This window comes from Dreissena polymorpha, chromosome 12, assembly GCF_020536995.1.
Source record: "Dreissena polymorpha isolate Duluth1 chromosome 12, UMN_Dpol_1.0, whole genome shotgun sequence".
NCBI classification, from domain to species: Eukaryota; Metazoa; Mollusca; class Bivalvia; order Myida; family Dreissenidae; genus Dreissena; species Dreissena polymorpha.
The window spans coordinates 21,932,472-21,947,084 of NC_068366.1; the positions used below are offsets into that span (position 1 = coordinate 21,932,472).

At 37.5% G+C, this 14,613-nt stretch overlaps 1 protein-coding gene across 1 annotated transcript in view; it reads left to right on the forward strand.

Annotated features, from left to right (window-relative positions):
- Positions 1-14,613, forward strand: part of LOC127852432 (uncharacterized) — an 82,312-nt gene that overhangs the window by 34,884 nt on the left and 32,815 nt on the right. The window contains exons 9-25 of the mRNA XM_052386387.1: positions 690-842; positions 1,396-1,652; positions 2,119-2,320; positions 2,868-2,968; positions 3,504-3,726; positions 4,455-4,607; positions 5,560-5,804; positions 7,083-7,308; positions 8,016-8,140; positions 8,924-9,140; positions 9,996-10,157; positions 10,604-10,715; positions 11,629-11,740; positions 12,326-12,527; positions 12,834-12,952; positions 13,487-13,697; positions 14,154-14,309. Coding sequence (XP_052242347.1) covers positions 690-842; positions 1,396-1,652; positions 2,119-2,320; positions 2,868-2,968; positions 3,504-3,726; positions 4,455-4,607; positions 5,560-5,804; positions 7,083-7,308; positions 8,016-8,140; positions 8,924-9,140; positions 9,996-10,157; positions 10,604-10,715; positions 11,629-11,740; positions 12,326-12,527; positions 12,834-12,952; positions 13,487-13,697; positions 14,154-14,309 — 2,976 coding nt within the window. The remainder of the gene's footprint in view (positions 1-689; positions 843-1,395; positions 1,653-2,118; positions 2,321-2,867; positions 2,969-3,503; positions 3,727-4,454; positions 4,608-5,559; positions 5,805-7,082; positions 7,309-8,015; positions 8,141-8,923; positions 9,141-9,995; positions 10,158-10,603; positions 10,716-11,628; positions 11,741-12,325; positions 12,528-12,833; positions 12,953-13,486; positions 13,698-14,153; positions 14,310-14,613) is intronic.

The window sequence follows — 14,613 nt, forward strand, 5'->3', positions numbered from 1 at the left end:
AAGCAAACTACTTGCAAATTGATAAGAATTATGAAAAGAGTGCTTTTGATTTTATAATCTCCTATGATTGTTCATACTTTTATTTGGAGTGTCTTTATTTTATTATATTAAAAACAACGGCATACGGGCTTACACGTAGATATATATTTTTGTCCCCTACCGGTGAAACCGGAGGGGACTTATGGTTTGCGCTTTGTGTGTCCGTCAGTCAGTCAGTCAGTCAGTCAGTCAGTCAGTCAGTCAGTCAGTCAGTCAGTCAGTCAGTCAGTCAGTCAGTCAGTCAGTCAGTCAGTCAGTCAGTCAGTCAGTCAGTCAGTCAGTCAGTCAGTCAGTCAGTCAGTCAGTCAGTCAGTCAGTCAGTCAGTCAGTCAGTCTGTCAGTCAGTCAGTCAGTCAGTCAGTCAGTCAGTCAGTTAAGTCAGTCAGTCAGTCAGTCAGTCAGTCAGTCAGTCAGTCAGTCAGTCAGTCAGTCCTTTAAAAAAACTTAATATTTTTCGTGAAACTTGAAACATGGATAGATGGCAGTATGGAGATTATGCACGTCATTTAATTTTGTTCCTACTTCAAAAATTCTGGTTGGTATGGCAACAACAAACAAAATCTGACAATGGTGGAGTTTCACCGATAGGGGACCATATTGCTTGACAATAGTCTTGTTTCATATGGGTGTGTATTTGGTTTGCTGAGCAGGGTTTACGGTCAATCAGACTGGTCACGTGACGATAGCCAGCGTTTTACCTCGAGAAATCACCGAGCATGTCATACTTATCAAGGTCACGGACGTCAACATGACGAACAACGCTAACTTTACGAAGACGGTCACCGTTACCTTGGCGGTTAACAGTGAGTTATTACAAGTGTTGTGTGTTCAATGAAGTTATAATGATGATGGTATTAATGGGGAAGATGAATGTGGTGATATTTAACAAAGCAATTCGATTTCTGATAGATGATGATACGTTTTACGTATAGTTTGTTTCCCGTATATCATGTCCTGTTGCTGATATTGATGATGCAGATGATGATGATTACTATTATGTTGATATTTATGATAAGTTAGGTGATGCTGCTGATGTTGGTCATGGTAGCGGTGCTGATAATGATGATGATGATGATGATGATGATGATAATGATGATGATGATGATGATGATGCACAAATGGGTAGGCTGGTATAGAACTATCCGACAGAAGACCCATTTTTGCACGATGTGGGTAATATGTTATTTACACGTCCGAAATAAAATGAATGTTAGCAATTTGCCAAGAACATTTAACAGAAAAGCTCAATACATTTTGATTCACTAAACAGATTAAATTGCTTTGATGAGCTTGCCCCGCTCTCTAACCATTTAGCAGTAAGCGTTGACAAAATATGTGTTATCTTTTACATTCTAGATTCGTTCCCTCCCGAATGTAACAATGGAAACTTCGTTTTTGAAACTGTAAAAAGTAACGCGACGTGGTCCAACGTTTGCTTCACGGTTCCCACTAACTGCACGGAACCAGTAAAGGGCGAGGCTATCCTGTACTCGTTTTCAGGGGGTAACGGAACGGCGCTGTTTAGACTTAATGCGGACGCCGGTTCGAGCAGTAACTTGTTGATGTCCGTCTGCACAACAACCTATCTGCATTATAAATATGGCACATATGAGGTACGGAGGTCATCGGTTACTAAATTTGTCTTAGCAAACGGGTCAAAAAATTATAAGGAGTTTCGCTGAGATAACTGCAGAACAAATACGGCACATATGAGGCAGAGAAGCAACCGGTTTATGGAGAGTTTGTTTTTAATTTATTAAATTTACATAAAAAACTATTTCTCAATTTAATGACAAACAAATTGCAAGGAACCATACAATAATGGACGTTTGACATCAATCAAATGCTGTGACTGTAAAAGAAAGGATTTATCTTCGCATCAGACCACATTATTACAGAAATTGTCTAATGTGCAATACACGTTAGATTCCAAATAAGGCTGATTAATTGTAGTTTAAATTATAACATATCACAACAATTACATGAAATACTGTATGTTTTAAAAACTATTTAATACATACAAACATGTGTTTAGTTATCTAATTATAACTTAGGTAAGCATTTTACTTCTTATTTAAGATCACCGGCGCTATCCGTTCCTCATACGGCGAGCGACAATTTCGCCTACGAATAAACGTCAACGACGTCAATGACCCTCCGTTTATCTTTCCGAACTTCTCGTTTTCGATTGGTGAGAACATCCCTGTTGGAAAAATAGTATTCAGAGTTACGACGGAAGATCTGGATTCCGGACCTTCCGGGATTGTTTCGCACACCCTTGGTAAGTTATTTACATACTGAACGAGATAGTGACAATAGTATTTTGTTGCTTTCGTCCAATATTACTTTTATGAATTTTATTTTAGCCTTATTCAATTTTGACAATAAAAAGAAAAAACTGGTTTGTTTTATATCATTTCAGAACATGTTTGATGTTTGTTTACTGTTTTTTACATGCAATTCATCAAAGCGTGTTACCACTCAGGGTAACACAACACTACCTGCACGCTTTGGGAAAACAAGACTCAATGAAGTCTGCACAGGCTAATCAGGAACGAAACTTTCCGCTTTAAATGGGCTGTTGCTAAGAGAAGACTTCCTTTAAACGAAAAATTCCTAAATAGCGGAGAATGTCGTCTTTTATTAGCCCCTGCGGACTGCCGCGGCTAATATTGGATGACACTTCACTCACGTGCATTTAAATCCCATTTTCCCAAAGTGAGGCTCATATATGACTATTAAATATAAGTCAATGTTAACAGAAATAAACATGTTTTTATAAAAATAAACATACACAGCACAATGTTGGTTATTTTCTTATTTTACAGAACCAACATCTCAATTTAATATGGACGTAAACACTGGCGAGATTTCAGTGATAAGCGTCCTGGATGCGGAAGTTAGCACGTATCACATACTGATCGTCAAGGTAAAGTTCTTGCATGTATTGATACAACATAATCGTAACAACAGCAAAAGAATCATCATCATCCACATTAGGATCAGCAACACTATTGCCTATACTATGACCCGCGTCATGCGAAAATCGGTATTAACACCGTATGAGACTAGCGTAGCTCCAGACCAGCATTCACATTCGCACTGACTTGTCAGGATAGCTCCTTACCAGACTGCGCTAATGGTAAGCGTGCCGCATATGACATAAGACACATTTTCGCATGACGCGGTTCATATTGAAATAATTTTTTGATTTCTATGTAATATCGCATACTTATTTCATGAGTGGTCATATAAAACAAATTTCAACGCGTGGTGGATCACCAATTAAATTATTAGGTTTTTTGTGACCACATGTGGAATCAGGATTATTACATGTTCCTTCGGATGCAAACAAAAAATTCAACAACAAAAACTTATATAGATACAAGTAACACAAAATGACGCCCTGCAATTGAAGTATCTTATTGTGAGTTCTGATAATCTTATTTTGACGTCATTTACAGGCGACGGACGGTGCTCCTATACCATTACAGACGACAGCAACCGTAACCGTAACGATCAAGGACATTAACGACAACCCCCCTGTGTGCGAGAAGTTGAGTGTGTCCGCCCGTCTGGATGTTACGGCACCCGTTGGCACGTTGGTCGCCTCTCTAGTCTGTAACGATGCCGATGTGTCAGACGAGTTTAAACAACTCGGATACGCCATCCAATCGCCGACTTTAGGTACTTCAATAAGTATTATCAAGATGTGGTACCATGCATTTGTGTTTACGTTCAAGATCCTTAATGTTTGCAAACGTCAGACATGTTAACTCTTATGTAAGCTTTTTTATTGAGCAAACTACTTGCAAATTGATAAGAATTACGAAAAGAGTGCTTTTGATTTTATAATCTCCTATGATTTTCATACTTTTATTTGGAGTGTCTTTATTTTATTGAATTAAAAACAACGGCATACGGGCTTACACGTAGATATATATGTTTGTCCCCTACCGGTGAAACCGGAGGGGACTTATGGTTTGCGCTCTGTGTGTCAGTCAGTCAGTCAGTCAGTCAGTCAGTCAGTCAGTCAGTCAGTCAGTCAGTCAGTCAGTCAGTCAGTCAGTCAGTCAGTCAGTCAGTCAGTCAGTCAGTCAGTCAGTCAGTCAGTCAGTCAGTCAGTCAGTCAGTCAGTTAGTCAATCAAGTCAGTCAGTCAGTCAGTCAGTCAGTCAGTCAGTCAGTCAGTCAGTCCTTTAAAAAATCTTAATATTTTTCGTGTAACTTGAAACATGGATAGATGGCAATATGGAAATTATGCACGTCAGTTAATTTTGTTCCTACTTCAAAAAATTCTGATTGCTATGGCAACAACAAACAAAATCTGACAATGGTGGAGTTTCACCGATAGGGGACCATATTGCTTGACAATAGTCTTGTTTCATATGGGTGTGTATTTGGTTTGCTGAGCAGGGTTTACGGTCAATCAGACTGGTCACGTGACGATAGCCAGCGTTTTACCACGAGAAATCACCGAGCATGTCATACTTATCAAGGTCACGGACGTCAACATGATGAACAACGCTAACTTTACGAAGACGGTCACCGTTACCTTGGCGGTTAACAGTGAGTTATTACAAGTGTTGTGTATTCAATGAGGTTATAATGATGATGGTATTAATGGGCAAGATGAATGTGATGATATTTAAAGGGGCCTTTTCACAGATTTTGGCTTTTTTTAACTTATTCATTAAATGCTTTATATTGATAAGTGTAAACATTGGATCGTAAAAGCTCCAGTAAAAAATCAAGAATAAAATTAAAAAAAGGAAAAGAACATTGCCCGGAGCAGGTTTCGAACCAGTGACCCCTGGAGTCCTGCCAGAATCCTGAAGTAAAAACGCTTTAGCCTACTGAGCTATTCCGCCGAGTAGACGTATTTTATACCTTATATAAGCAATCTTCGTAGTTGCACACAATTTAACGACAAAAACAGAACTCTCCAAATTATTCAATCGTTTCGCGTTGCAACGCTTTATAATTTTTAGGTTTTAAAATCGTCAAAAGATGCATATAATGGCTATATTAGAGCATGGTAAATGTTCAGTATTACTGTTTCCTCACTTATATCATAACTAAAACGAAAATTTGCGAATCTGAAACAACTTTTTTCAATTTTGTCAATTTACCAAAGCGTGAAAAGATCCCTTTAACAAAGCAATTCGATTTCTGATAGACGTTTTACGTATAGTTTTTTTCCCGTATATCATGCCCTGTTGCTGATATGGATGATGCAGATGATGATGATTACTATTATGTTGATATTTATGATAAGTTAGGTGATGCTGCTGATGTTGGTCATGGTAGCGGTGCTGATGATGATGATGATGATGATGATGATGATGATGATGATGATGATGATGATGATGATGATGATGATGATGATGATGATGATGATGATGATGATGATGATGATGATGATGATGATGATGATGATGATGATGATGATGATGATGATGATGATATAGTTTATTTATAAAACATGTTTCACAAATATACCGGCAGATTAAAATTTCAGACAAAATCCAGCCCGTTTGTAAGCCAGCGTCTGTGGCAAAGACACTTGCCGAAAATTCGATCGTCGGTTCCTGTCTAGATGCCGAACTGTTGTGCGAAGATCCGACGAACGGAACGCCAACACTGGTCGCCACATCCGGGTCTGCAAGCACCTTGCTGGAGATTCGAACACATAACCCCGGTACCAAGTTGGGTCTCAACGCCTGTATTTTGTCCAGCCTGAACGGTCGAGTGGGAAAGTATGAGGTATGCTAGGGTACTACTATGTTTTGATTCTTGTTTCGGTGTCATGTATCGATTGCTCTTTCAATACATGCTGGTGTCTTCCACTTAAGTTGGCTGAAAAGGTTGTTGTGAAATTCCCAGAAAAATCGATAAGCCTCGGATTACCGCCCCTGAATACTCGCACGCGCCGCCATTACGGTATTGAAGAACAGAACAATGAAATGAAACGATTTTATAGAATATATTTGAAGATTCCAATAGGGTTTTTATCGATCAGATCATCACATTATAAATAGTTTAATCAGATAGTATGCGATTAATAAAAGCAATGTGCATCTGCATTCTTTTAAGACTAATTGAACTCAGCATGAAGTAGGTCTTGGTTGTTATTTTACACATTGGAAGAGCTCGGCTAATGGTCATTGTTGACTCGGGTACTTCTTAAATATACACCGGGTACTCATAAGTATATTTAAAGGTACCCGGGTACGGAAAATATACTTAAACGTGACCGGGAATTCTAACGCTAAATTGGTCGTTGTCGTTTTTTTTCTCAATTATTAAGTTCATGTTTATGTCAATATTTTTTAAAATGACCTCTCTATTATAGACGCTCATTCTCAGAAAAGAATGTCGAGGCAGGTTTTGTTCAAAGAGAATTTTGGTTTGTATTAAGTAGTTATTTATCGTAAATAAATATTTTAATAAGAAAAGCGTTATTTGAATAAAATAATATCAAAATAAAGTTATAGGCAAAGGCTAAGAAAATATATGTACTATTAAATAAAAAAGTCTGCCTCGGTCATGAATCGTATTAAGTTTCCTATTGAGTATCTCCGGAAGTATAGACGTATGGTATTTGTAAAGAAATAATACAGATTTAAACAAAAACAGAAATCTACTTTTCAATAAAAGTGTATACTGTTTATTGGAATAAAGTGGTTGTACACTACGAAGTCAGGCGTGAAAACGCGAGATAACAGAAGGACGCGAGACAACACGAAATCTTATTCTGATGTTGTTTATTAATAGATCGTTGAATGCTGTAATGTGTCAAATTCTTCAGTAGCGTAATGGGGCGGGTCATGTGATAGCCAATATGGCAGCGGTCAATTTATCGATTTTGGGATCACCTATAAACGAAAATGAGAAAATGAACATTTTGTAAAGGAACAGGTGGAATAAACAGCAAAATTATATTGTTCAATGCTTATTGAATAATGAATAAATGATTCATTAATTTGATTTAATTAACTTAAAAGTTATTAAAAGATTCATTAAATTTTCAACGTTCTATAGTTATTCGGAATCGTAACCAACGGCCTTGCCAACACGACGTTAACGTGGACATTCACCGTCACGAACGTCAATGACGCGCCTATGTTTTACGGTGCGCCTTACAACGTTACGGTGGACGAACTGAAGCCGGCAGATACGGTGAACCCGATACTCGTGTTGTCCGTCGGCGATCCGGATACGGGGTTGGGGAACCAGGCGTTTGAACTGGTTTCCGTGGAGGCTGAGTGTGCGTATTGTCATAATCTTATGGATCCCCGCTCTGCGAAAACGGGGCTTAAGTCATGTGCGTAAAGTGCCGTCCGAAAATCAGCCTTTGCAGGCCGCAAGGCTATTCAGGGATAACACTTTCCTTTTTCAGGGATGTTTTTGTTTAAAGGTCTCTTCTAAACGAAAGTCCAGTCTATTCGGAATGGTTGGTTAATCTGGGATGACACTTTACGCACACGCATTATTCTCCGTCTTCCCAGAGCGAGGCAAAAATGCATTGTGTTATTCAGATAAATAATGCTTGATGTTTAATACAGGTTGGATGATAGTATGTTATATTACTCGTAATTCTCAATACTCACCGGTGTTAACGCTGCCACCACAACACCGCAATCACACATGAACAAAATGTAGCCCATCACAAAATATTACAGCTCCGCCGTTACTAATTGCAGCTCAACTGAACATTCCTGCCCTACCATTAGCACCACTATCATCTACATTTTTCTACCACCAACCAATTCCACAATCACCAACACCACCACTACTACCACCACAGCCACCTCCATCGCCAACACTTCTATCAACACCACCACCATTCAAATAATTCTTGTGTATCACATGATTTCATATTTGTTACTATTGACCTATCTTGTTGCGTGTCACACAGTAGGCTCTGACTTCTCCGTTACTGACTATCGCGTCATCCCAATGTTCTTTTTTCAGTGACAAACAACGCCCAGTTCAACAACGCGGCATCTTCCTTGTTGTTCTATGTCCCCAAGGTGTACTCTTTCTACGCCCTCATGTTGAACGCTACGGAGAGGAACCTTTATACGTTCCGCGTGAATGTAAGATATAAGTTGCATAATTATTTGCCAACCAATGAAGCTTTTCATTGAATGTATTTAATAATAACGACACACGTACATCGATCAACAAAAAGAAATCTGTATACATTCTAGGAAATTGTTAGCAATAGAGGCAATATATTATTGATAACAAATATGTAAGTTATTTAACGAGCCCAGTTAAAGGTCAAGGACGCTTCTTATGGAGTATGTAGAGAATGCGTGGTTGGTACTGGAACTGAGAAAGTTTATCCGGTGAGGTTGGCTTAAGTGAGACATATTTTTGTCTTCTTGCGAACCGGATTAACTTTATCAATCCCGGAAATATTCCGCTTTATTACATATGTCATGTTTTCTACTTTATTGGTGTTAAACGTGATTTTAATTAAATGTTTAGCATGCATACAATTTCAAAACAAACTCCACTTGCACTTTTACGTACAGCCCAACTAAAATAGCCCTCTTTTTATCTTCATCTATTAATTGGTGTGGACTATCTTAAAATAAAGTTATGTGCCAGTTTGACTTCGACATTGAAGGTCTTGATTTTTTTAACATTAATATTTCGCAAATATTATTTAGAGAATTAATTAACATTGACCTTTAATTTAAATACATTTGACTTTAAAACACACCAAAGATGAAGAGAATGGTACGATAAGTGTTTACTTTTTATTTCTTATGCGTAAATACATGTTAATATAGTTTCACGTTTTAGAAATGATCAATCTTGTATTGTTATTCATTTATAAACACATTTAAACACCTTATTATGCGACACAGGCATCGGACGGCGCAGGTTTGAGCGCCATAACCTATGTTTACGTTCACGTCCGGGACTTGAACTCGGCTCCAGTCTGTGGGCCCAACAGTGTTTACAATAGCAGCATCGACATCCTGGCTGTGCCGGAAAAACAGCTGATTCAGCTTCGTTGCTGGGATACCGATATCGACACGAAAAATAAGCGTTTACAGTACGCTATAACCGGGGGCGACGCCGGTATGTTTACTTTTGTAATATGACGTATACAATAATGACGTAGCATGTAGTGTAAATAATGATGAAGTTTGGTTTATTTCTGCAATATTTCTGGTGTTTTGTCATAAGTGGATATGCATAATCAAGAAATGGCTTTAAATAACAGACACGAGGCGATGAAATTATACTTAAATGGCATGATCTAAATAAAACACAAGATCACCTGAATGATTGGTAACGTGATTTCATTCTCTGGCCACATGATATATTGTCTACATTACGTATGATTTATTTTGCTAATAGAGTATATATGCTACACAAAGGAAGACACGCAACAGAAAAACAAAAACAAGTTTTGTAAAGAACCATAATACAATTTTATATACCAAATATCAAACCCGTGGGTCTTGTTTTTTCAGAGGAAAATATTTTGTATATATATGTGTTAGTTTGCTATATAAATATATATAAACTATCTATACCCCATGAATGCCTCGAGTTTTGCCCCCAGGGTCATGATTAATTGAGAAAATGAGCCTTGTTCTGGAAAATGTGGGCTTAATGCAAGTGCGTAAAGTATCGTCCCAGAATAGCCTGTGCAGTCCGCACATGCCAATCAGGGTCGACATTTCGCTTTAATTAAATGGTTCTTTTAAAGGGAGTCTCTTTTAGCGAAAACCCAGTCTCTTGGAAAAGTGTCGTCACTGAAATGTCTAGTGGACTGCATTAAGCCCAGTTGTCCCAGTTTGAGGCTCAAATGATTCAATCAAACGTAGCAGATGGCTACTACGCGATTATCCATACCAAATGCGGACCTTGCATTTTCATAGCAAAGTGTTTCATAAAAAACCTTTTATTGTTAAACGTTTTTTCCAGATAAATACTTTAACGTAACGGCCGACGGCGTCGTAGTGGTTGGCAAGCCTCTGCCGCGTAACCTTCTCTACCAAAACGGAAGTACGGTGCTAAGAATCAGAGTTCAGGACAATGCTGACGTCCCATTAGATGCAAACGTGACGGCAACCATCAGTGTTGATAGTATGTGTGTGCTTTCTAGTTTTTAATTGATGAATAATAATTATTTTGGAAAAAAACAAGATCTGTCATACCAGATCAACAATTTTGAGAGCAAATGATCTGTACTGTAACTGCCAATTGAAATACTGAAGCAAGCCCTGAATTAGCAAGTTCTCTGTAAATAATTAAAGTTTATGCAAGCTTTTGTCGATGCAAATACTATTATTATCACCGTTTTGTTTAGATTAACAATTTGATGAAAATTTGCAAATCGCTTTGGGAAAAAATAAATTGAATAAACACAAGAACAAAAAAGCATGTACACTATAACAGAAAAACAACAACAATAAAGCTAACATTTTATAAACAATGTATAAAAAAGAAGCATTGGTTAGAATCGAGTATTTTAAATATAATTCTCTTACTAAATACATTGATTAATATTGTCAGTGTGTGTAATTTTCCAGATAAGATCCCTGCCACATGCTCTCCGCGTTTCACATCCCCTGGGGTCTGGGTCCAGGGAAGATGTGCCATCATCACTATGGATTGCACCGATCCCACCATGGTGACGCAAACGTAAGTACCTCTTATATGAACCCCCTTACGGAAAAACTGGGCTTAATGCATGAGCATTTAGTGTTTCCCAGATTAGCCTGTGTAGTCCGCATAGGGTTATCAGAGACGACACTCTCCGCTTAATGTGGATTTTCGTTTAGAAGAGATTTCCTTAGTTTAAACCTATTTATTTTAGCTCGATTAAATGTTTATTTGAAATTCTCTAGAGCCCGTTTCCTGGGACGAGAACCTTGGTGTCTTTGGGTGAGATCTAAAGAACGCTACCACTGTCGGGATTCGAACCCGTTACCTCCCGATCGCTAGGTGGACTCCATATCCACTACGCCACGGCGACCTCTTAAGCAATTTCCGTAACACGAAAAATTCCATAAAAGCGATGAGTGTATTCACGGATTTGATTTTGCGGACTGAATTGGATTATTCAATTACCGTTAATCATAAATTTCAAAAGATCGGCATGTATCGTGTTAAGTCTTTTTTACTATGAACCGAATACTTTTAACACGCCGGTGAATACATATATCTGTAAAGACTACGGTATCATTATATAACCTAGCAATTTATCATTAATGTTGTGCTTTATTTATTCACGTGTTGTCAGAAAATGACCATATAGAAACAAATATAGAACAAAGATGATCAATTTCAATGTAAAATAAATTATATTTTCCACATGTTGTCAAAATTCAAATGACGATGAAACAGTAAAACAGCTAACATAGTGCTTTTTCAATCAATGTCCACCAGGTAAATTGTGAATTCAATTCATCCAAAGACCAAGCATTCCTTATGCACCAAGTACTGGTTCTACTGACGAAATGGACTTTTAAGCGCCTCAACTAGCCTTGGATTTAGACACACTTCGATATTTCGATATGATAAGATTGTGTCCATGTTAATGGTCTCTTTTCAGCCATTTGACGTACATGCTGTCCGGTAACTATACTCAGGGATTTAACAACGTGACTGTGGAGGGCAACAAAATAACAATGTGTTATAAGCTGGTACAAAGCGGCAAATTTGAGGTAAAGCACTTAATTTTTGTTAAATGTAGAATATCTGTCATGCATTGATGCTACAAATGCATATCTGTGTTCAATACATTTGCTTTTATTGTAATTAAATAGTTTTAAATTCGTTTTTGAATTTAGTTTTTTTTTCAACTTTAAATATTCAAGAAAGTTTCGCATAAATCGTCCCTGACCCCATCCTATTCATGCTGTTTCAATTTACGTCCGTTTTGAACCATTTTATTGCAACATGAAGCCCATTATTTTTTTAAAGGGCTACAGGTGTACAAAGGACAGGTAGTTTGACGTATTTCTCAATTATTTATATGTGTTCTTCTTCTTGAATCTTATGCTTCAAAATCATACATCCGTTACCGGGGACATGTCTCAACATTGATCTTTCGACGAGTGAAATATCGAATTATTTTTTTTATTAAAATAGGTTTTGAATGTATGTTGTAAGGACATGCGATTAAATATACATACATTGTATAGTAGATGAATGCAATTGGTACTGGTTAGTTTTACTGGATTGAAATTTATATATTAATGTTCACATGTCCGATTGTTTCAATAAGAACATTCCTTGTTCATTTCTAGATTATTGTGGAAGTGTATAATGGCCTTAGCAACGCCACATATCGGCAGTTGATCGACGTCAACTACTCTCAGGCGACGCCAGTTTTTAACGCCTCTAGATACGACAGAAACGTCAATGAGACAGTCGCCCTTGGGTCGTTGGTTTTCACGGCGTCAGCAACGTCAGAAAATCTGATAGGCTCTATCGTTTATCGAGTTCGAGGTAATTGTCAAAGAAAAATAGACGCTACAGCTACCGCTGCAAAAACATTAATTAAGAGATTGCACCAAATGATCACCTAAAACAAAACAGTAAACGGACTATTACAAATATATTAATCTGATATTACGCATATAAGAACTGGTGAATTGCCGCACAAACATTTTGTTACGGTTTTGTAATTTGAAAACTTTTAATATTCATAATATATAGAATAAATTTACATCAAATAGCTGTCTATGTATTATGTCTCATTTCTACGAAGATTTGTCTTCGCTTGCTAATCAAACTACGTTTTCCAAATTACAGCCGCGGAGCCAGATTTTGCCTGGAACCAGTACTTCAAGTTTGATGGCACATCCGGTAATCGTTCCACTAATAGCTCATTGAAACCGCTTGCGGACAAGCAGTATGTTCTCAAGATAGAGGTTAGTGGTCAAGACCGAAATGCATGCAAATCGAACGAAGGTGTTACTTATCCAATTTTAACGCGTTCACGTATTTCGTTCACTGGTGTACACGGTGGATTTTCTGTGTTATTTAAATCATTGTAATTATGAGAATCCTGTACAGGCACGTCCGAAACGTATCAGTATATTTGAAAGCTCATAATTCGATGCCCACGGGTTCAATTTCCAGCGTAACAAAAAGCTTGTTTAGATATTAATAATATAATTATTTATCTCCACCTACCGTTTATTTATTTATAGCTGACGACATTCACGGGCTTAATCATGGGCTCTGAGTACATTTATTTTTTTGCAGCCTCTTTCCAGAACACATATGAGTTTGTTAGTTGAGGATCGAGCTATGACCAAACTACTGTTGAATATAAAAATCCAAACAAAGAGACAAACAAATATCAAAATCTCATAACCATCTTTAGGCCTTTACTAACTTGTGAGATGGTATAGATGGGACAGACAAATACAATTTAATGGTTATTTATCAATTTTAATCAGGCGGAAGACACCGGATCAAAACTGAAGTCCGAAACAAGTCTCCAGCTGAGCATAATTGACATAAACGAGCCGCCACAGTGCAACGTGAACGCAATCAACGTCAACAACGTCCCAGTTGACGTTGACGTCGGTACCGTCTTGGTCACGTTTACGTGCATCGACGCTGATACGAAACCGACATTCTCTACTCTTCAGTCGTCTTTACAATCAGGTAGAAACTTGCATGTTTTAAAATAAAACTACCTCCCAAACACTAACACATTGCTTTGCAATGCGTATACATGTATATTAAACCTTTTGTTTATTCCGCATATACATGTACAAAGCTATTTTTGTTATCTTTAAACATGAAGTGTGAATCAAGGATGTGACATAATTTTCTGCACTCAATCCATTATTTTGTTTTTCTTAAAAAATATATACATTAAATGAAAAAGTATACAAACAGTCTGTCTGTTTGTGTTCTAAGTTTGTTTGTTCAGATACATGAAGGAAAAACAGCAATTTGAATCCATACATATTGGTCAATTTAACAATCAAAAGGTATCAACTGAGGAATTTTATTAAATGTGGTTTTCAAAACAGTGAATCGACCATATTGATAATACATGTTTATTTTGCCATATTTAAAAATACAACGTTTATTACTTTAAATGCATGATTCCAGACACCCAGTCATTCCGTCTCAATGCTACGGGACTATCCGGTTCCATAGCAACCAGCGCCCTTTTAGGGGTCATGCAGGGGTTATACACAGCGATCTTAAAGGTCCAGGATGAAGGTGGACTGCAGATTGTCAAGGTCATCAACATTACCGTAAACCGTGAGTTTGAATTTGCCAATAAAGCGTTTTTACAAGTGTCACCCACTGCAATAAAGAATCAGCCATTCATAACTTACAATTCACATTGCCTTGTGAATATTGTTATTTACTCCAGATTTAGCCCATGCTCCCGATGTTGTTTCCCGTATTATTTAATATCTGAGTTTAATAAGTAGTTTGTGCTGTTTTGGCAGAAAAGCCCTTGATTTAACTATCTTGGGTGTACGCAACAGGCCATATCAGAATATGAACTTATCAATAGTCAATCCCCCTTCCCGCAAGACTTCGGATATATTTTGTTGTT